Source organism: Coregonus lavaretus (assembly GCF_964263955.1).
Source record: "Coregonus lavaretus genome assembly, chromosome: 24".
NCBI lineage: Eukaryota > Metazoa > Chordata > Actinopteri > Salmoniformes > Salmonidae > Coregonus > Coregonus lavaretus.
In genome coordinates this window covers 9,532,715-9,556,514 of record NC_140011.1, presented here as the reverse complement: position 1 = coordinate 9,556,514, position 23,800 = coordinate 9,532,715, and the positions used below count along the sequence as shown (strand labels likewise).

Here is a 23,800-nt window from a genome sequence, read left to right as displayed (position 1 = left end):
TACGTTCAGCTCTAGGAGAATGAACGCGTCTCCTTCCTGAGCGGTATGACGGCTGCGTGGTCCCATGGTGATTATACTTGTGTACTATTGTTTGTACAGATGAACGTGGTACCTTCAGGCATTTGGAAATTATTTTTCGGAGGTCTTGGCTGATTTCTTTTGATTTTCCCATGATGTCAATCAAAGAGGCACTGAGTTTGAAGGTAGGCCTTGAAATACATCCACAGGTACACCTCCAATTGACTCAAATGATGTCAATTAGCCTATCAGAAGCTTCTAAAGCCATGACATCATTTTCTGGAATTTTCCAAGCTGTTTAAAGGCACAGTCAAATTAGTGTATGTAAACTTCTGAACCACTGGAATTGTGATACAGTGAATTATAAGTGAAATTATCTGTCTGTAAACAATTGTTGGAAAAATTACTTGTGTCATGCACAAAGTAGATGTCCTAACCGACTTGCCAAAACTATAGTTTGTTAAAAAGAAATATGTGGAGTGGTTGAAAAACAAGTTTTAATGACTCCAACCTAAGTGTATGTAAACTTCCGACTTCAACTGTACAATGTCATACACATACTGCATTATATAACACTAGCCACTCTTCAGAGGACTCTGTTATATTGTACCATATAATAATACAATATACACCGTTTAGCAGACACTTTTATCCAAAGCGACTTACATTCATGTATGCATACATTTTTACGTATGGGTGGTCCCAGGAATCGAACCCACTGTCCTGGCATTGCAAGCGCCATGCTCTACCAACTGAACTACAGAGGACCACCATATCAAACAAATGTAATGTGCACTCAGTGTAGCTGCTTGCTTGCTTCTCTGTAATCAGAAAGCAGGTGTGTGTTGGCCTAGCTTTGATGAGTCTGGTGGATGAACCGTTGTGGGATTTAGTTCTGTGCAGGTGTTCGGTCATACGTGTTTATTATCTCAATCTGCTGTCTGTTTATGTAACACATCATTTATTATCTAGCCAGTCAACCAAGACTGTTTGGATTATACATAAAATAAAACCTCCTCAGATCAACAGTATCTGAGCTTTGTGTGTTACAGTGCCCTCGGATGTGTAGACATTGAACCCATGCATACATCCCTATCCTGACCAAAACGTCCCTATACCTCTGTATGGTTATAATATCAGCATTTCACAAGTCCTACAGCCAGTAACTGTAGCGTAGTGAAAAACATGTGTGTGAGCTAACCCTTTGTCCATCTTAAAGTTAGTATAACTCTAGTGAAATGTGTTTGTGGGAGAGAGAGAGTGAGAGTGAGAGTGAGAGTGAGAGTGTGAGAGAGAGAGAGAGAGAGAGAGAGAGAGAGAGAGAGAGAGAGAGAGAGAGAGAGAGAGAGCTAACCTTCTGTCCCTCTTCCCAGGTGGCACCGAGTGGCCATCAGCGTTCACAAACAGACCGTCACCATCATCCTGGACTGTAAAAAGAAGACCACCCAGAAACTGTCCAGGAGCCCACACCCCATCATTGACACCAAAGGAATTGTGGTCTTCGGAACTAGAATACTTGATGAAGAAGTCTTTGAGGTAGGTCTTGCTATCTTCTCTAAATGGTCCATTGCTTAGTCATATTGATTGATGGTGATATTGATTGATTTGTGATCTAAAACCTTAAGTTGAGTGGAAAGTAGGCGTGAGGAGATCGTCATCTCTGCCAGTTGAAATGCTCAGAGGTTTTTGTTCTGGAGTTTCATTCTGGATTATGTTATTATTGTGAAGATTTAGATCAGGTACTTGGTACAGTGTTGTGGGGAACACCTCTCTGGAACTGCACAGCTGTGTATAACTGTGTATGTAGTCTGAGCAACTGTCTCCCCCTCCTCTCTCTCTCTGTCTCTCTCTATTTATTTCTCTCCATCTAAACTCACTGCCACATCTTTGTGTACAGTAAGGGAGGCGTTAAACACGTGGCAACAGTCAGATAGGGTAGATTTGGTCACGCCTGTTCACCCCCCCCATTCCTCCCTTCCTCCATCCCTCCATCCCTCCATCCCTCTTTCTTTAAGCTGTGCTTTGTGGTTGGAGATGAGAGAGAGGTTGATGATTTGGAGATAAGTGACAGCCAGGCCCTGGGGTTATCAAAGCTGGAGAGACCTAACAATCATCACAGCATGTAATACTGCTGCTTATGCCAGAGATGGAGAAAAGAGATAGGAGAGAGATAAAAATGAAGTGGTGTATTGTTTTTGAACATTTGATTGTTACTTTTTTTGTGGCTAAGGAAGTGCTCCAACTGTTGCTTATTGATAATGTCAACAGTGTTTTTGTTCTTTTTTAAACTAAGGCCTGTGAAAAGGATAATATAAAAATGCACACACACAACCCCCCCCCCCCCCCCCCCCCCCCCCCCCACCCAATTTAAAATAAAACACGCACCCCACAGTGGGTACTTTTGTCTTTGTACTGTCACAGTGCTCGGTTAATCCGTGTGCTTGTATAAGGAGGATTAGGGGCGAAGCGCTCCATAATAATTAAACACAGTCTGACTGATGGGACTGATGCTGTTCCAACTCACCTCTGACCTCCACTGCTCTCTCTGGAGGAGAACAGACAATGTGGAACAACTATGACATCACTCCTTCTGGATCCCCTAGGTTTGGCAGGGAAAGAGGGATATGAGGATGTGGCATAAAACAGCTCATATGGGATTGAAGGATGTACTGTATAGTCTGCGTTTACACTTGCTGCCCAATTCTGATCTTTTGACCAATCAGATCAGATTAGTCCAATAATTGTGCAAAATATAATAATTGGGCTGCCTGTGTAAACACAGCCTATGTGTCATATAACTTCTACGATCCACTTCATATAGCCCAACGATACTTAACTTATTTGATTGATAAATAGTTTTATAGGGATAACTCTTTTGCTATATGATTTTTGTTAACCTGCAGTCTATGCTTGAAGTGCAATGTGCACACATACAGTCATGACCAAAATTATTGGCACCCTTGTTTTCAATACTCTGGCACCCTCCCCTTGCGAGGATAACGGCACTGAGCATTTTACTCAAATGTTTTATGAGATTGGAGAACACATATGGGAGGGATCTAAGACCATTCCTCCATACATAATCATTCCAGATCCTTGATATCCTTCGTCTGCACTTATGGACTGCTCTCTTCAATTCAAACCACATGTTTTCAATGGGACTTCAAGTCCGGAGACTGAGATGGCCATTGCAAAATGTTAATTTTGTGGTCAATTAACCATTTATTTGTGGAATTTGATGTGTGCTTGGGGTTATTGTCTTGCTGGAAGATCCACAACCAGGTTTTTGGCAAAAATGTCCTGGTATTGGGTGTAGTTCATGATGGCGTTGACATTACAGTTTTTTTCAATCACTTTGGCACATTTGTCAGATATAAGTGGTATATTTGTCTGGTTGTGGTGTGAAAAAGATGGCGCCGTACTGTATGGCCACTGTTTTGCAAGCGCCGACCCAACTTCACTATTTTGTGATTCTTTTGTAGTTTATTTATACTTTATTTTCTCGAAATGTATCCGCTCTCATTTCTTACAACCGACAATAACTTTTGAACATCAGATTGGCAGTTACTTACCTCAATTTTGGCTTCAACTTCGACTTCGACTCATCTGCCCAGGGCTCTTTCTGTAATTCCGACCCAATTTTCAGGCTACCCAAGAGGAAGTGCCGGCGTTACAGAGGCAAGAGAGGGGGGATCCTGGTGAGATTAAGGCAAAGGGATAACTGGCCACCTCTTCCCTCCATTCTACTGGCGAATGTACAGTCACTTGATAATAAGATGGATGACCTCCGATCGCGCATTTGCTATCAACGGGACTCTCAAAACAGCAATATTCTCTGCCTTTCTTAAACATGGCTCTCGGACAAGATACTCCCCATGGCTATCCAACTCAATGGATTCTTCATTCACCGTGCCGAAAGGACAGTGGAGTCGGGAAATCGAGGGGGGGAGGGGGGGAGGGGTTTGCCTCTTCATCAACAACAACTGGAGTGCTGACTCGAGCGCGGTGGAAGTGTCGACCCATTGTTCACCCGTCTTGGAATACCTGATGGTCAAATGCCAACCCTTTTACCTACCGAGGGAGTTTTCAGCTGTTATCTTGACTGTTGTATACATTCCATCTCAGGACAAGAAAAATAACAAGCTGGCACTTAACGAACTGTACAAGGCCATAACCAAGCAGGAAAACGTAAATCCAGAGGCTGCTTTTCTGGTTGCTGGAGATGTTAATTCCGCGTTATTATGACACGTGATGCCCAACTTCCATCAACACGTCTCCATCGCCACTAGGGGTACCAACAAGCAAGCATACAAGGCCCTCCCTCATCCGCCATTCGGCAAATCAGATCATGTAGCCTTACTCCTGCTTCCTGTTTACAAACAGAAGCTCAAACAGGAATTACTCATGACTCGCTCTTTTGAGAAATGGTCTCCAGAGTCAGAGATTATGCTACAGGACTGTTTTGCTAGCGCTGATTGGAATATGTTTTGTGACTCCGCCGATAACATCAACGAGCTAACCATCTTCATTAGGAAATGACGTTGTCCCCACTGTTAAGTTTCGCTGCTTCCTCAATCAAACGCCCTGGATTTACACTGCAGTTGGCACTACATTTTACATTTTAGTCATTTAGCAGACGCTCTTATCCAGAGTGACTTACAGGAGCAATTAGGGTTAAGTGCCTTGCTCAAGGGCACATCGACAGATTTTTCACCTAGTCAGCTCGGGGATTAGAACCAGCGACCTTTCGGTTACTGGCACAACACTCTTAACCACTAAAGGACAGGGCTACCGCACACAGGACTATCGCAGACAACCACGAGGCTATGGCTGAGGACAGGAACAAGTACAAGAAGTCCCGCTATGACCTCCACAGAGTCATCAAATGAGCAAAACAACAATATAGGAAGAAGATGGAATCTTACTACACAGACTCCGCCGCCCGCCGCATGTGGCAGGGGCTACAGTCCATTATGGATTACAAAGGAAGACCCAGCCGTGATCTGCCCAACGATGCCTCTCTACCAGATGAACTCAATGCATTTTATGCATGCTTTGACAATAACAACATCGTGCCAATTTGATTTGATTAGATTTTTGAGGGCCGCCACCGACCCAGAAGATTGGGTGATCTTGATCTCCAAGGCTGACGTGAGTAAAGTCTTTAATCAGGTCAATACCAGCAAGGCCGCGGGGCCCGATGGTATTCCATGGCGTGTTCGCAGAACAGCTGGCAGGTACATTCACTGTAACTTTCAACCTCTCCTTGTCCCAGTCTGTAATGCCCACATGTTTTAAGATGACCACCATCAATCCTGTTCCCAAGAACTCTAAGGTTTCATGCCACAATGACTACCGCCCTGTAGCACTCACAGCTGTAATCATGAAGTGCTTTGAAAGGCTGGTTATGGCACACATCAACTCCATCATTCCAGACACCCTAGACCCACCCCAATTTGCATACCGCCCCAACAGATCCAGAGACGACACAATCTCAATTGCACTCCACACTGCCCTCACCCACCTCAATAAGAGGAATTCCTATGTGAGAATGCTGTTCATAGACTACAGCTCAGTGTTCAACACCGTAGCTCCCTCTAAGCTCATCACCAAGCTTAGGACCCTGGGACTGAACACCTCCATCTGCAACTGGATCCTGAACTTCCTGACGGGCCGACCCCAGGTGGTGAGGGTAGGCAACATCACCTCAACATATGGGCCCCACAGGGGCGTGTGCTTAGTCCCCTCCTGTACTCCCTGTTCACCCACGACTGCAAACACCATCATTAGGTTTGCTGACATGATCACCGGCGACGATGAGACAGCCTACAGGGAGGAGGTGAGTGACCTGGCAGAGTGGGGCCGGAACAACAACCTCTCCCGCAATGCCAGTAAGACCAAGGAGCTGATCGTGGACTACAGGAAACGGGGGGCGACCACGGCCCCTCAGTGTTAATCCCTCGGCTGCGGTGCAGCGAGTCGAGAGCTTCAAGTTCCTCGGTGACCAAATCGCTAAGGACTTTAAATGGTCCGCTCACACACGCACAGTCATGAAGAAGGCACGACAGCGCCCCTTCCCCCTCAGGAGGTTGAAAAGGTTTGTCATGGGCCCTCAATTCCTCAAAAAATTCCACAGCTGTACCATTGAGAGCATCCTTCTTGTTGTAGCCTATAGCATCCTTCCTAGTCAACACAAATCACATCCAGCAACCCAAGCAACCCAAACCCACAATAACAGCCTAACCGTTAACTTGGGAACAGAACATGCAGACATTTTGTGAAAGATGTTTAAACTTTCTCTCCTGCTGCTCTGTGTCTGCCAGCCCAGTTCGGAGACGGGACAGGCTTCTAGCACAGACAGAAAATGGAAAATAAGCCACATAGTTTCCAAATGATGCTTAGCACTCTCCCCTTTCTCTCCCTCACTTATTCTCTCTTTCTCTCCCTCACTCCCTGTTCCCTTACTTTACTTTAGTCTGATGGAGTTTAGAGGCCAGAGGCTACAGCTAAAAGGTGGTGAGCAGGAAAACAAAGAAAAACATATTTGATTTCAGTGGCAGGGCCATTTAATTCAATTGGTCAGATTCCTGCACATTTCCAGTACAACATCTTGATTTTGCAGGTTTTCCTACTTACAAAGCATGTAGAGGTCTGTAATTTTTATCATAGTTACACTTCAACTGTGAGAGACGGAATCTAAAACAAAAATCCAGAAAATCACATTGTATGATTTTTAAGTAATTAATTTGCATTTTATTGCATGACATAAGTATTTAATACATCAGAAAAGCATAACTTAATATGTGGTACAGAAACCTTTGTTTGCAATTACAGAGATCATATGTTTCCTGTAGGTCTTGACCAGGTTTGCACACACTGCAGCAGGGATTTTGGCCCTCTCCTCCATACAGACCTTCTCCAGATCCTTCAGGTTTCGGGGCTGTCGCTGGGCAATACGGACTTTCAGCTCCCTCCAAAGATTTTCTATTGGGTTCAGGTCTGGAGACTGGCTAGGCCACTCCAGGACCTTGAGATGCTTCTTACGGAGCCACTCCTTAGTTGCCCTGGCTGTGTGTTTCGGGTCGTTGTCATGCTGGAAGACCCAGCCACGACCCATCCTCAATGCTCTTACTGAGGGAAGGAGGTTGTTGGCCAAGATCTCGCGATACATGGCCCCATCCATCCTCCCCTCAATACGGTGCAGTCATCCTGTCCCCTTTGCAGAAAAGCATCCCCAAAGAATGATGTTTCCACCTCCATGCTTCACGGTTGGGATGGTGTTCTTGGGGTTGTACTCATCCTTCTTCTTCCTCCAAACACGGCGAGTGGAGTTTAGACCAAAAAGCTCTATTTTTGTCTCATCAGACCACATGACCTTCTCCCATTCCTCCTCTGGATCATCCAGATGGTCATTGGCAAACTTCAGATGGGACATGCTCTGGCTTGAGCAGGGGGACCTTGCGTGCGCTGCAGGATTTTAATCCATGACGGCGTAGTGTGTTACTAATGGTTTTCTTTGAGACTGTGGTCCCAGCTCTCTTCAGGTCATTGACCAGGTCCTGCCGTGTAGTTCTGGGCTGATCCCTCACCTTCCTCATGATCATTGATGCCCCACGAGGTGAGATCTTGCATGGAGCCCCAGACCGAGGGTGATTGACCGTCATCTTGAACTTCTTCCATTTTCTAATAATTTCGCCAACAGTTGTTGCCTTCTCACCAAGCTGCTTGCCTATTGTCCTTTAGCCCATCCCAGCCTTGTGCAGGTCTACAATTGTATCCCTGATGTCCTTACACAGCTCTCTGGTCTTGGCCATTGTGGAGAGGTTGGAGTCTGTTTGATTGAGTGTGTGGACAGGTGTCTTTTATACAGGTAACGAGTTCAAACAGGTACAGTTAATACAGGTAATGAGTGGAGAACAGGAGGGCTTCTTAAAGAAAAACGAACAGGTCTGTGAGAGCCGGAATTCTTACTGGTTGGTAGGTGATCAAATACTTATGTCATGCAATAAAATGCAAATTAATTACTTAAAAATCATACAATGTGATTTTCTGGATTTTTGTTTTAGATTCCGTCTCTCACAGTTGAAGTGTACCTATGATAAAAATTACAGACCTCTACATGCTTTGTAAGTAGGAAAACCTGCAAAATCGGCAGTGTATCAAATACTTGTTCTCCCCACTGTAGCTGTAAAGTGGTAGTTATGTTGGAGTGGTTTGTGGTTAGGTTGTTGACATTGACATATTGTGGTTTGAGATATGCTGCTTATTGTGGTGAATGATTTTGAAGGAGTCAGGCGCAGGAGAGTAAATCACAGCAGTACGCAGCAATGCATCAAACACTCGTAAATCAGGCACACTGGTAGACAACAAGGCACACAGGGAAATATCCCGGCGATACAAAATACAAGGAGCTCCACCAAGCTCATCTAACCTCAACAATAAACAATCACACACAAAGACAAGGGGGCAGAGGGAACACTTATACAGGTTCTGATGAGGGAGATATGAACCAGGTGTGTGTAATAAACAAGACAAAACAAAGGGAATGATGAGATGAGGAGTGGAGCGGCAGTGGCTAGAAGGCCGGTTACGACGAACGCCGAAGCCTGCCCGAACAAGGAGAGGAGGCAGCTTCAGAGGAAGTGGGTGAAAACGGGCAGGCCACTTCCAGGACGTCCTCTTGTAGCTAGCAGGTTGTCCAACCGGATGGCCGTGTCCACCAGTTGGTCGAAAGTCAACATGGCATCCCGGCAGGCTAGATCCCTTCGGACAACCTCTCGCAGGCTGCACCGGAATCTGTCGATGAGGGCCCGCTCGTTCCACCCGGACCCAGCCGCCAGAGTACGAAACTCCAGGGCAAAGTCCTGCGCCAGTCCTCATCCCCTGCCTCAGTTGGACCAGTCGCTCGCCCGCCTCTCTTCCTTCGGGCTGGTGGTCGAAGACAGCCCGGAAGAGGCGAGCAAACTCCCCGTAGTTGTCCAACGCGGCTCCTCCTTTACTCCAGACTGCGTTGGCCCACTTCAGGTCTTTCCCCGAGAGGCAGGAGACGAGGGCGGACACCTTCTCCCGCTCTGATGGAGCCGATACAAAATACAAGGAGCTCCACCGAGCTAATCTAACCTCCACAATAAACAATCACACACAAAGACAAGGGGGCAGAGGGAAGAGTTATACAGGTACTGATGAGGGGATATGAACCAGGTGTGTGTAATAAACAAGACAAAACAAATGGAATGATGAGATGAGGAGCGGCAGTGGCTAGAAGGCCGGTGACGACAAACGCCGAAGCCTGCCCGAAAAAGGAGAGGAGGCAGCTTCGGAGGAAGTCGTGACACTTAAATTATGTTTGAGTACCGTACCGTGTGTGACTGTGGTATTTCTGTGAATGTATGGGTTAGCTAGTAGTACCGTTTAAGATTATATTGCGTTACATCATTTACACAGCCAGTGTGATACAGTATCTAGCTATAGAGTCATTGCAGAGTTATAGAGTACTGTAGTTATGGCTATGTTATCTCTATTCAACCTTAATGTAATTATCATTAGCTCTGCAGGAAGAGTCGTTAATCAGAAGCTCTTTTTATGTTTTGTGTGTGCACGTGCGTGTGTGCATGTGTGTCCGTTTATGTCTGAATATGTATATGTGTGAGGGCATGTGTATTTGTGTGTGTGTGTGTGTGTGTGTGTGTGTGTATTTGTGTGTCTGTATGCGTGTGAGTGCATTTGTGTGTCTGTGTGTGTGAGAGAGAAAGATACCTTTTCGAGGGCGTCGGCAGACCGTGTCCCCTGATCTTAAACGCTGTCGTTTCCCATTGTCCGTGCCAAGAAAAACCTAGGAAAGTAAGGCCCATCCCCAGACAGCCAGGCAGGTAGACAGGAAACAACATTATGTGAAATAAATGTCTGTGGCGACAGAGGAGAGAGAAAGAGCAAATACAGACAGGACAGATGTGATCCAGCCTGTAAGCTCTCTAAGGTGCTCTCTAAGGGACTTGGACAGAGACAGGGAGGGAGGTAGGGAAGGAAGGATGGAGGGATGTTGAGAGAGGGGGAGATAAGAGTGAGATAAGAGAGAAAGGGTTGGGGGAGGCAGAAAGAGGGAGAGGACAGAAGAGAGAGAATACAGAGACATCGAAAGAGGGAGGGTGAAGGAGAGAGAATGATAGAAATGTAGATGCAGAGATGCAGAGAGAGAGAAAGAGAGCCACAGAGGTAGAGAGAGAGAGAGTGAGAGATAGAGAGCGAGAGAAAAGGAGAGAGAGACCATGATACAGAGGTCAAGAGAGACAGAGGTAGAGAAAGAGATAGATAGAGAGAGAGAGGGCTAGTCACAGATATAGACTGAGGTATAGGTACCGTAGGTAAGCGTGAGACAGGTTTTTGGTCCAGGACCTGGACCTGGAAAGAATGAGGAGTTCTCTTCTCTCTCCACTGATGTCAGCCTTTGAATGGCGGCCATATTGCATGACATCATCCAGAAGTTTCCATGGTGCTGCAGATAGGTTGTCCCAGGATGGGGGTGGCTGGACAGGGGGGAGGAGTACGAATGGGGAGGTAGAGAGGGGAAGAGGAAAGTGGAAAGAAGCATAGGAGGAGGGAGGAGAGGGTGAGGTAGAGCAGGAGAGGAGAGGAGAGGAAAAGACAGGGAAGAGGGGGAGGAAAGACAGAGGGAGGGTTGAGGGAAAGACAGGGGAGGACAGAGGTAGAAAGAGAGGGAGGCTGGAGGTATGGCGGCATAAAGGAGTAGACAGAGGTAGCAGGAAGGCAGAAACAGGGGTTAGGGTTGGGGTGAGACAGTGGGTGGGGGTGGGGGGGGGGGGGGGGGGGGGGGTGACAGGAGTGAGGTGTAGGGCTCATGTGGGTGAGACAGGTGAAGTGAATGGGGTAGAGCCAGGGACAGACAGGGTTGAGGTGTAGGGTTGAAACAGGGGGAGCGATGGAGGTAGAGCCAGGGCAGGGTTGAGGTGTAGGACTCCTGTGGCAGCAGTACTGTGAGCCAGGAAAAAGCAATAAACCACAGGAACACATGATGCTCGTTAAGAGGATTAATTTCAGATTATTACAGAGCTATAAGGAGTTTCACATGTCCTGTTTCCTCTTCTTCACATTCTTCACTCTCTCTTCGCCCATCCTGCATTTCATAACCTCTCCTCAGATAAATAAAGGCACAGATAGAAATATAGATATAGGGATCAGGGTAATTACAGTTCCAGGTACTCCGTCTAAAGAGATTGACAACTGACAGGTGAGTTAGCAGAATTCCTATCAAGAAGACTTGTCAATGATAGATGGTCGACTCCAGTTCTTGTCCCAAAGGCCAACAAGTGAGAGGAAAAAACATTGAATTAACTATACAACATACATATTTTATTCCGCTTGGTGTGCATGCATATTGTATTCCGCTTGGTGTGCATGCAACTCTCCCATCACTTTTCCAGTGGGGCCAGTTAGGAGTTCCTCATACAGGTTCAGATGCCCAGACTTTTAACTCATTTTCCATTGCCTGTAGTGTGGGGTGGGGCATCAGTGATGTAACCAGTGCTCCATTGGGACTCCACGAGGCTCCTGTTTTATTGTTCCTCTATTATTAGCCCTTATAGCAGAGCCACTGTAACAGCGGTCTCTCAGTCATGAAGCTGAATTCACTCCAGCATACAAGTCATAAATCTAACTATAACTGACATGTTGGCTAACTTTCCCTCTAAAAAGTATATTTATAAAAGTCTACTTTTAGGTACTCAAAAAATACCAGTAAAAGTATATTTTCTTGTGCTTTGAAAGACTTTTCAAACCTTTTCTAGACGCTTGTCACAAAGAGGCAGTAGGTAGTTCTAAAAGCAGTCATGTTGTTGACTGATACTAAACGGATGCTAAATGGCATCTCTCAACAAGGCTTATTAGAACTACCCTGTAGAGCAGGACCAAAGACTACAGTGATGATGGCAGCCATGGTAAAGAAACATACTTTGTGAGCCTCCATAGACCAAGCTATATACCCAGACATTACCTCAATCAATGCCAATGGGTTGTTTTAGGTCAGTGGTATTCAAACCTTTTCAGCAGGGACCCAATTTGTTCCGCCAGAATTACTGGGGACCCCATTTTTTCTCAATCATTTTTCGCGAACCCACCCCACCCCAAATCTAATGACACAACCTTAAAATCGGTAAATATCGTTTTTTACATCAACAAATGACATTCAATTAATTACCTTTTCTAAATGAAAAGAAACCAAGAAATACATTTACGCAATACAATTAAATGTTTCTAATTATCTTTCTCAAAAACGTTTGTACACAATAATCTTTACAATAATCTGAAAAGGCCTTAAAAAACAAAAAACATTACATCACTGCAGTTCCCCCCTGACCCCACTAGGGGTCGTGACCTCAACTTTGAATACCACTGCTAGGTCCTCTTGTGTGCTCTCTTTCTCTGGTATATAGTGTTTCATGGCTGTGTTGACCATTGAATAGTGTAATGTATTTCTATACGGTGTCGTTTCGCAGTTTCTGATGCAGTATAAAAGTAAGTCCCCAAACGAATAGCTTCAGGTGGTCTTCACTTTATTCATAGACGTTCTATTCTTAGAGAGTAGGCAGACCTCTCAGGTACAGTTTGAAATGCTTTGAAAAGGGGTAAAGTGAGGCTGAATGATTCAAGATTCAAGAACCTTACTGGTATGTTAGCTTACTTCATTCACGCTTGTCCTTCTCTTATGATGCCTCCTTGTGAGAACACACTAGCTGCTAGCTCTTAATGAGTTATTATATGATGTTATATTGAGTTTAACACAGTTCAGTCATCTAACCCCAGAGACAGACACGTTTCCCCCCTGGATCACTGGGAGATCTTTTCTCCCTCTGTGTGTGTGTGAGTGTGTGTATCCCTTCGGTTGTGTGTTTCTACCTCTGTGTGTGTTGATTTATAGCCCCTGCAGTGCAGTTAGCTGACCTGTGCAGTGTGTTGTTTGGTTAGTGTGGTCAGGTTGGAGAATGCACAGGCAAGCGTCGGGCTCTGGGTTGGTGTTGGTGGAGGTCTGGGTCTGTCGGACAGCAGCTCGGGGGTGGCTATGTAAATAATGTGGGGGACCAGACCTGCTGAGAAGAGCTTTGACATGGGACGGGCAACCAGGCAGGCAGAGGTGAACCAAGACCTCCCATAGTCCTACCCTGCTCTCTTGGCTCTGCTGCCCACAATCTGACACATGAGGAGAAAATAAAAACATCAAGGGGTATTACTTGCGAACATTAGAAAAAATGTACGTTTAACCTGGACCTCCGTCTCAAAGTGTGAATCAGCCAATTACAATCGTTACGCAATAATTTGGTCTGGGTTAACCAAGATTAGACTGCTCTAAGGAGCGAATGCAATCCACACTGGTTTTGGTAAGTCAGTGGCATCAAACACTTATGTTAGCATTTTCGGTTTAGAAACTGTGTTTTACTCTGCATAGAGTGTCTGAAGTTACACATCAACACTGTTGTAATAGTACCGTCACACTATTACAACAGTGTGACTGTTTTGGAATACAATACCGATGGCATGTCTCTTTTTGTGAGAAATTACACTGGCCACTCAAAACATTTATAAAATATGTAATACTTAAAACTAAAGATTAGTAAATGGTTTATAAGGACCTATATTAAACATCTTATGAATGATCTTATGAATCATTGTTAAATACTTTAAAAGTTGTTTATAAATGTGTGAATAATTAGGTTACTAGCATTTACAAATGTGGGGGTAATCAATAAATGATGAATAAACTATTTACTAATCCATTATAAATGCTTTATTACGTGGAGTTTAAATAAAGTGCTACCCTCTCCTGCCCCCACCTGGGCACAACTGGAACAGCACTGATTAATGGCTGGGAGGTGGATGGTGGACAGGGCATGTCTTGATCTATTGGACTATACTAATAGTGCAGGATATAGTCTTGTATTTTGAGATACTACACATACAGGCACATATACACACATCCTCTATATTTCATTTGGATCCTTTCTTTCTGAATTTAAAACTTTCTTGGACTTTTTCCATCCCCCCTCTGACATACATAGGCCGGCAGCCATTCGTTGGATGTGAGTGAAAAAAAGTGTGTTTGTCCTGCTACTCCATGACTTACAGACACAGGCAGCAGTTTTTCCATTGAGGCTGGCTGGGAGTACAGGTCGTATTTCACCTCAACCCAGAGAGATGCTGACAGGGCGGCTATAGGGCAGTGTGTGTGGTGTATGTGTGTAGTACTGTTGTTGTCTGGATGTGCTCTGTTAAACACCAGTCTGATGGGATACGTGATGCTTAGGTTCAGATGAAAAACAGTCCCGTCAGGACCTGTAATTGGGGCGTCTCTGAACGTTCCGCCAGGGCTATGAAATATAGCTATTGCTGTTTTTGTGCTTGGTAAAGTGTGTGTGTGCGTGCGTGCGTGCATTCATGACAGTGTCAGAAAATACAGGGTGTTTCTCTCTCTCCTCTACTGATCCTATAATCTCTGATCTTTTTATTTATTTTATTGGGTTAAGCCAAACCACTGCTTGTCCATTCCGTCTCTTGCCTGAGGATACAGTAGTCGCCTCTCATAGTACATTTACATTTCAGTCATTTAGCAGACGCTCTTATCCAGAGCGACTTACAGGAGCAATTAGGGTGAAGTGCCTTGCTCAAGGGCACATCGACAGATTTTTCACCTAGTAGGCTCGGGGATTAGAACCAGCGACCTTTTGGTTACTGGCACAACGCTCTTAACCACTAAGCTACCTGCCGCCAGAGAGTACACTGAAGGAATCCACAACTACTGACTCTGCATAGCCATACATACAGTACGACTCCATTGAACATCCCCCAACACTGTATTAGTTCAGCTGCAGTGCTAATGCCAATGCCCACTGACATCACATTGATATATGGTGGTTTGGTGAAGGCTTGGTTAAGGCCAGAGAAAGAAATCCATTGAAAACTTTTGGTCTACATTGAATATTAACTTTTTGGCAGCAGGCGATATAAGGAGCAATATGAGTGTACACCTGGGGAGTGTACCAATGACATCCACCAGAAGTCTTTGTACTGCCAGTTTATGCAACACTTGGCTGGGCCTTTCTGTAATAAAGAGACCAAGGTACGTCCCAAATGGAAACCTATTCTCTATATTATGTGCACTACTTTTGACCAGTGCCCATAGGATTTTAACTGAATCACTCTTTTGTTGCTGAGAATTCTCCACTTTTCGAAATTTCTGACTTGTTTTGCCCTACACACTAAAAAATGAGAGTTCCTCAAGGGTTCGTTGGGAAGGGTGATAATGACTCAAAGAACCCTTTGAGCTCTTCAATGATTATTTACAGTTCACAAAAGGGTTCTTTGCTCTTTTGGTGATAATTAAAATGTAGGGGAGGTGGCTCATTCGAATATTTTGAGATGTGGTTTTCTCACCGCTCTTGAGTGTCATTCCAGTTTATCTAATGTGTTGTGTTATGCCATTACTTGTTATATATGACTATGGCCAGTGATGGTGTCTTGTGAAAGACTCATAAATTGCCTAGTGTCACTTGAGAATGGTTGTCTAAATCAGTCAGTGGTTCTCAATTGTCTCCCCAGGGACCCCAAGCTGTTGCAGCGGTAACACACTTGATTCAACTTGTCAATGAACACAATAATAACACCTATGGAATTGTAGCAATGTTATAAGGCTGACCAACAAAAAAATAGAAACCTGTATGGTTCTTTAAAAGGATCTACAAAGAACCTTTCAGATTGAAAATGGTTCTTTATAGAACCGTTCTCCATAAAGGTTCTATAAAGAACCATAAAAAAAGGTTGTAACCATAGCGGAACCCTTTTTTGGTGCTGTATAGACAATTTTTTAATGGCTCTTTATCGAACCTTAGGGTTCTTTATAGCACCGTACAAGCATTTCGCTACACCCGCAATAACATCTGCTAAACACATGTATGTGACCAATAAAATTTGATTTGATTTGATACAGGTTCCATTTAGAACCTTATGAGCAATTGTTCTTTATTGAACCTTCAATCAAAGGATTTTACTGTATATAGCACCAAAAAGGTTTCCGCTATGGTTACAAGCCAAATAACCTCCATCTTAGAACCATCATTTTTTTGTGTGTAGTGAAAATTGTATCAACCACTACAAAAATGTCCATTAATTATAATCCACATCATTTCCTGTTGCTGCAGGATTATTTTCCTGCTGTAGCAAACTGGCTCAAATTAAGATCCAGCATCTCTACATAGAGAATAGGACACATCCTATCTCGGTCCCATATGGTTCTTTAAAAGGATCTACTGTCTATGGGGTTTAAGCTAAGCTAAGCTTACCTCCTGGGCTTGTGTCTTGCCTGGTGGTTACTGGCTTATGGCGGTAGACTTCTGTTGATTACCTTAGAGTTTAACCTTCAGCTCCAGCTGGAACTGGGTGTACAGTATGGTTCAGCACAGTTCAATACAGAGATGATGACAAATGCCAGTGCTTTCTCTCTCCTCCCTCAGGGGCTTTGGCTCTCCATAGCACTGCAATCAAACACACGCATCAGCTTTTCCCAGCGAAATATTGTAAAACGCCACAGCTTTCCATGTTACCTGTATGGAGACGTGTATGTATTGTGTGTGTGTGTGTTTGTGTTTTGCTCTGTGGTGGTGTTCTTATTGCTCCAGCGATGTTCTCAGCGTCTGTAAGTGTATGATTAAGCGTTCTATCTGGGTAAACTGAGGATCGTGCCACGTGTGGTCTGGCACCGTCCCGTCCTGATACCCTGGGGGAGGGAAACGGGGGAGGAAGCATGAGATGTGGAAGGGAAAGCATCTAGTCACATCCCCCTGGTGCCCCCTGAATGGTCTCAATTTCATTTTATTGCGTTTTCGCTAAGCTAATGGGCAGCCATTTTAAACTTTCACTCTAGAGCAGCTGTGAATCAAAGATACTCTACACTCTTAGAAAAAAAGTTGCTAAGTAGAACCATATAGGGTTCTTCGGTTTGTCCCCATAGGGGAACCTTTTTGGTGCTAGGTAAAACCTTTTGCAAATGGTTCTACCTAGAACTCTCTATGTATGGTTCTTTATAGAACCCCTTGTGTATGGTTCTACCTAGAACCCTCTATGAAGGGTTCTGCCTACAACCCTCTATGAAGAGTTCTACTGAGAACCATTTTATCTTTGGAGGGTTCTTCCTAGAACTGTCCATGAACGGTTCCACCAGCCTTAAAAATCTAATTCTTTATGACAATAATTGCATATATCATAAGGCCTTTCTCTGAGGGCCCAGTTATACTCTAACACAGTGGTGTTAGGAAACTTCGGGTTTACAGACCATATCAGGCCTGCAAGTAACATTATGCTGGCTTGCAAAGTGATGTGTAATTCCTATTGAAATCAAGCCAAAGTTAGGAGCTCCAACAACATTCAGAATGACTGCCAGGGTAGGGCAGATTGAATATTCAGACTACCTCAATCATCTAAACTGGAACAACCATCCCAGTAACAGGTGCAATAAATCTAACTACTAACAGATTGGATTAGTTTAGAAACATTTATGTTATTTATCTTTGTGTAGCATAAAATTAATCAACCAATAAATGTGCATGCAAAAACACAGATATTAAAACAAACAATTCAAAAAATCACCCGGCAATAGAGCATACTGGGAAATATGATGTATGGCTCTATGTAGAACTTTTCTTGCCTTCCAAAGAATCATCAAATAACCCTTTCTTCCAAAAACAGTTCTCAGGATGGTCAAGGTTCTAGGTAGAACCCTTTGCTTTACAAAGAACCCCTGTGTTCCAAAAAGGGTTCTTCAGATCAAAACTGTTCTTGGTAGAACCGTATCCCTCCACAAAGAACCCTTTTGGAACCCTTTTTTTCTGAGAGTGTAGAGACACAGACAGACCGATTGACATCTAAGTACTGACACAGGATCAGTTTGGTCAGCATTCCAGTTCAGTCCATAAGGGTCTGAGAAACAAACCTGACTTGGTCCAACACTTTTCCATCACCAACACTTAATATCTTACAGGTGGCTGTTTTTGCTTCTAACTTCCAAACAGCCCAAATGGCCTGGGTATCCTGAGAGCCTTGAGCATGATGCTGGAGTAGCCATGGTGTGTAATGGCTTTAGCAGAGCAATTCTTCTGGAAGACAGAGTCCTAGTTTGTTTCTCTTTCATCCGTCATGAAGACAGACACCAGCCAGAAAACAACAGGAAACAATATTGGACTGTGGTGTTGTGCATGAATCACGACGCATCTGAAACAAGTAATGTTAGAGTTGAGAGCTTCAGATCAATGTTTTTCAGCAAACTGTTGTTGGTTGGACCACAAGTGACAAATACTCTCTGTAAGTAATAAAGATTCTTCATGCAATAATTTCAAACTTCTGGCAGATGGAGTTAATGAACTTCTGAAATCATCTCAAAATATTTGTTTTAATTATGAGGAGATTTTATAGTTGTATACATATTTGGATGTGTACATACTGTGCATTGATTAAAAACATGATTTGATGGCAGTGTTATGTTTCTGAGGCAATGGCTTGCAGGCATTTGTGAGGAAATGTTATGTGTGGTTTATAGCAGTGTTTAACATGTTACATCATGGTTTGTGTGTTCATGTTTTTATCGGTGTTGATTTATTGATATCTGTTGTTAGTGTTGGCTTGGAAAGTGTACTGTATAGTTGAGGTACAAGTATTGTCAAGGATGAAACACTCACACGCAACTCCCTATGCAGCCTGGTGATCCTGCTGAACCGTGCTCTCTCTCTCTCTCTCTCTCTCTCTCTCTCTCTCTCTCTCTCTCTCTCTCTCTCTCTCTCTCTCTCTCTCTCTCTCTCTCTCTCTCTCTCTCTCTCTCTCTCTCTCTCTCTCTCCCACCCTTCCTCTCTCTCTGTAAAACATCATGTTCATTAGATATATGTGTCAGAGCAGGTCGGCTCATGTCGTCTCCATACACTCTCAGAAAAAAGGGTACGTTAGGGTATATTATTGTTCTCAGGGCTACAAAAATATCAATACACATAATATGCCTTCAGAAGTACACATATAATCTCACATGGTACTGTTCGGTATCTTACATAAATATAAATATATACAACAATTTCTCTTTCGTCTCTCTGTGTTTTCATAATTTTACTTCAATTCCCGATTAGCTGTATCTATCTGACAGGATAAATCATTAGAGCGAGGGAAACAGAGCCCTTCTGTCTCAGTATGTGTAGCCCATGTATCTGATGCTGTCTGGATAAAAAGAGTATGACATGTTGCCGCCATAGCATTTGATTGATTGATGCCAGCAAGCATTTGGCCGCCGTTGATAAAAAAAAAAATAAAAAAAAAACTGTGGGTGTTCCTGGCACAGAAAAACGCCCCCCAAGGGAGACCTGTTTGGATTTGGCATCACACCAATCAAATCAAATTAAAAGCAAAACGTTGTTGTCCGAAAAATAATTATGTTTCTGGTCTGCTTGTGACGTGTTGTTGTCCTGCAGTAGCTAGCTAGCTAAATTGGCCCTTTCCTAAGCCATGAATGAAGATGGGGATTTGGACTTGGTGTTTCTACTTAATTCTCCGTACAGGCCAATGATTATAAAGGCAATTCTGATCTAACCATAAATTCATACATTGTGCCTATGGCCTGAGATGATTGAAGTTCAATATGTAGCCTAGATGTAGTAGGCTCACATTAACTAACTAGCTAGTTAACTTAGCTGGTTCATTGTTGCTCATGTGATGAAGTTAGGCTAGCAAGCATTGTAGCCAGGTAGAACATAAACAACTAAAAGTGTGTGCTACTGTATGACAGTCATAGACCGTTTTGCCAACAGAGGGGGATGGCATTTGTGTTGATCTTGCCAGAAGATACCGACCCTACCGTTAAACTTGTTTACACTGAGATGCACTGGGGTCGGAAAGCAATCATGTTTACATTAAGACACCGTGGAGCCGGCGCGAGACATGGGTCGGAAACATACCTCAATGCAGGGATGGGATATGCCACTATACTCCAAATTTTACCTTTACCCACACTGCTCCATCGAGAACATTGTAATACTACCAGTTTTCCCGGAAAACTGCCCTTTTCGTTGTCTTGCTAGCTAGCAGTAGCCACATCAGACATTATGGAATGGCACGTTGCGTTGAACAACAAAGGAGCTGATTGGCTGATACTGCCATTCCAAAATGGCTGTGGTGGCTACTGCTAGCTAGCATGAGAACTAAAAGGGCAGTTTTTCCTGAAAACTATAATTATTTAAATATTCTCAATGTATCAGTGTGGATAAAGGTAACATTTGGAGTACAGTGGCATAGCCCATCCTTGCATTGAGGTACGATTTCCGATCCATGTCTCGCGCCGGGTCCACAGTGTCTTAATGTAACCATGATTGCATTCCGACCTCAGTGCAGCTCAGTGTAAACAAGTGTAACGTTAGGGTCAGTATTTTCTGGCAAGTGTTCATCTAGTCTACAAGTAGGGTGAGTCAACAATATGTTTTTTCTACTTACGTGCCCACACACACACACATACACACAAATCAGTGCCATAGACAGCCACATAATATTTATTTTTGGGGGGTATCTAAGTTTGTTTTCACTGTATTACACTAATCATATATAGCCTAGTTGATTTGATGATGTTTACATTTTTAAGTTGAAATGGTTCTGGAATAGGGGAGGCAGTGCTCCTGTTTTCGTTGTGCTGACTTGCTGTAAGTCTCTGTGGTTCTAAATCAGAAGTTGTTTAGTACAAATGTCAGAACATTAACTTGCTTGACGATGTTGTAGGTCATGTAACTGTTTGTTACATGCAATATTTGCTTAGTGGACACTTCACCAGACAGATGTTGCTCTCCGTCTTTGTGATGAAACAAACGTATGTGTGGTTGAAATTATTCCCCCACTGTGTGACTATTGTCTTTTTGTTGTCTCGGCCTTATTGTATATTTACATTTTAGTCATTTAGCAGACGCTCTTATCCAGAGCGACTTACAGTTATATTTTTTTTATACTGGCCCCCCGTGGGAATCGAACTCACAACCCTGGCGTTGCAAACGCCATGCTCTATCAACTGAGCTACATCCCTGCCGGCTACTCCCCTAGACGACGCTGGGCCAATTGTGCGCCGCCCATGAGTCTCCCGGTCGCGGCCGGCTGCGACAGAGTCTGGATTCGAACCAGGATCTCTAGTGGCACAGTTAGCACTGCGATGCAGTGCCTTAGACCACTGCGCCACTCAGGAGTTATATCACGGTGGCGTATGAACGAATGGGTTAAAGAGCAAACAACGCAATTATTCCTGGCTAGGCTTCCCCAGTGATTTTACCCACACACTGCTATTGTTCTTTCAACAACAGCAGCAATTACAAATTACAAGGGTACATCATGAGGTTGGAGTGAGATCTTTTGAGATACAAAGGCCCAACTGACTGGAATAATTTACCTATAGAAATTGAATTTAAGAAAGCCTTTTTCAAAACATTTAATGTTAAGAACAAACTGTTTGTGTTTTTAATTAATAGAAACATCACCCTGTGAAGATATTTGTAAATATGTATGTCCACTGTAAAGGGGTTACCGTGATTTTGACAGTAGCTTACAGGCAGCTCGGTGGCAAGTAAAATCTGTATTTCATATTACAGTACACCTACTGTAATATAAATATGGGATCAAAGCAAGTACTGTGTAATGACACACAGTACAATACTGTAAAATTGACTTTATTATATTGTAAAAAAAAAGGGATTGGTGCAAGAACATTGGCTGCTAGGTAAAGTGTTTACAAACATTACAGAATATTAATGAATATTTGATGTTTTATGTCACTTGCACTTCTAGAGGCGTTAACAAAGGCTTCCAAACTAGCAGCGACTACATGTGTTTTTCTAATGTTTTTCTTGAAATTAGATTATACTGTATTTGAATGAAACCAGATCAAAGTATGAAAAATTACTGTTGCTTCTACATTGATAAAGTTTGATCATAAAGTTACTGGTCCCCTCACCCATGTCAAACACTTGGATTCAGTAGGTGGGATTATTAAGGGGATAGGGTGACATCATCCTAACTCTCATTTTAATACAGCAATAGTAACATGATATTCTCGTACCTAATTTAAATAAGTACCGCCTTGTAACCAACATAGGAGAAGGCGTGTTTGCAGAGGGGCAAGGTTTATATAGCTATATAGCTACTCTACTAGTGCCAAACAAAACATACTTAAATACATGTAATTTGTCCTTTATTAATTATTAATGTCTACATTTGTTTTTCACATGTTTATTCTATCACAGACACATTAATGCATACTTTCTTACAGACACATTAATGCATACTTACTGTCCCCACTACAACAAAAAATACTTAAATACATGTAATTTGTCCATGAAACATTTAATTTAAATAAGGTAGAATTCCATTCATTCCTAAGGTGGGGGAAAAAAGTATTTAGTCAGCCACCAATTGTGCAAGTTCTCCCACTTAAAAAGATGAGAGAGGCCTGTAATTTTCATCATAGGTACACGTCAACTATGACAGACAAAATGAGAAAAAAAAATCCAGAAAATCACATTGTAGGATTTTTAATGAATTTATTTGCAAGTTATGGTGGAAAATAAGTATTTGGTCAATAACAAAAGTTTCTCAATACTTTGTTATATACCCTTTGTTGGCAATGACACAGGTCAAACGTTTTCTGTAAGTCTTCACAAGGTTTTCACACACTGTTGCTGGTATTTTGGCCCATTCCTCCATGCAGATCTCCTCTAGAGCAATGATGTTTTGGGGCTGTCGCTGGGCAACACAGACTTTCAACTCCCTCCAAAGATTTTCTATGGGGTTGAGATCTGGAGACTGGCTAGGCCACTCCAGGACCTTGAAATGCTTCTTATGAAGCCACTCCTTCGTTGCCCGGGCGGTGTGTTTGGGATCATTGTCATGCTGAAAGACCCAGCCACGTTTCATCTTCAATGCCCTTGCTGATGGAAGGAGGTTTTCACTCAAAATCTCACGATACATGGCCCCATTCATTCTTTCCTTTACACGGATCAGTCGTCCTGGTCCCTTTGCAGAAAAACAGCCCCAAAGCATGATGTTTCCACCCCCATGCTTCACAGTAGGTATGGTGTTCTTTGGATGCAACTCAGCATTCTTTGTCCTCCAAACACGACGAGTTGAGTTTTTACCAAAAAGTTATATTTTGGTTTCATCTGACCATATGACATTCTCCCAATCCTCTTCTGGATCATCCAAATGCACTCTAGCAAACTTCAGACGGGCCTGGACATGTACTGGCTTAAGCAGGGGGACACGTCTGGCACTGCAGGATTTGAGTCCCTGGCGGCGTAGTGTGTTACTGATGGTAGGCTTTGTTACTTTGGTCCCAGCTCTCTGCAGGTCATTCACTAGGTCCCCCCGTGTGGTTCCGGGATTTTTGCTCACCGTTCTTGTGATCATTTTGACCCCACGCGGTGAGATCTTGCGTGGAGCCCCAGATCGAGGGAGATTATCAGTGGTCTTGTATGTCTTCCATTTCCTAATAATTGCTTCCACAGTTGATTTCTTCAAACCAAGCTGCTTACCTATTGCAGATTCAGTCTTCCCAGCCTGGTGCAGGTCTACAATTTTGTTTCTGGTGTCCTTTGACAGCTCTTTGGTCTTGGCCATAGTGGAGTTTGGAGTGTGACTGTTTGAGGTTGTGGACAGGTGTCTTTTATACTGATAACAAGTTCAAACAGGTGCCATTAATACAGGTAACGAGTGGAGGACAGAG

At 43.5% G+C, this 23,800-nt stretch overlaps 1 protein-coding gene across 1 annotated transcript in view; it reads left to right on the top strand.

Moving 5' to 3' along the window:
• The window catches only part of LOC311099389 (collagen alpha-1(V) chain-like), a 140,575-nt gene that overhangs the window by 68,627 nt on the left and 48,148 nt on the right, over positions 1-23,800 (top strand). Inside the window, 1 exon segment of the mRNA XM_084140090.1 lies at positions 1,392-1,554. Within this exon segment, the coding sequence (XP_083996216.1) occupies positions 1,392-1,554 (163 nt within the window).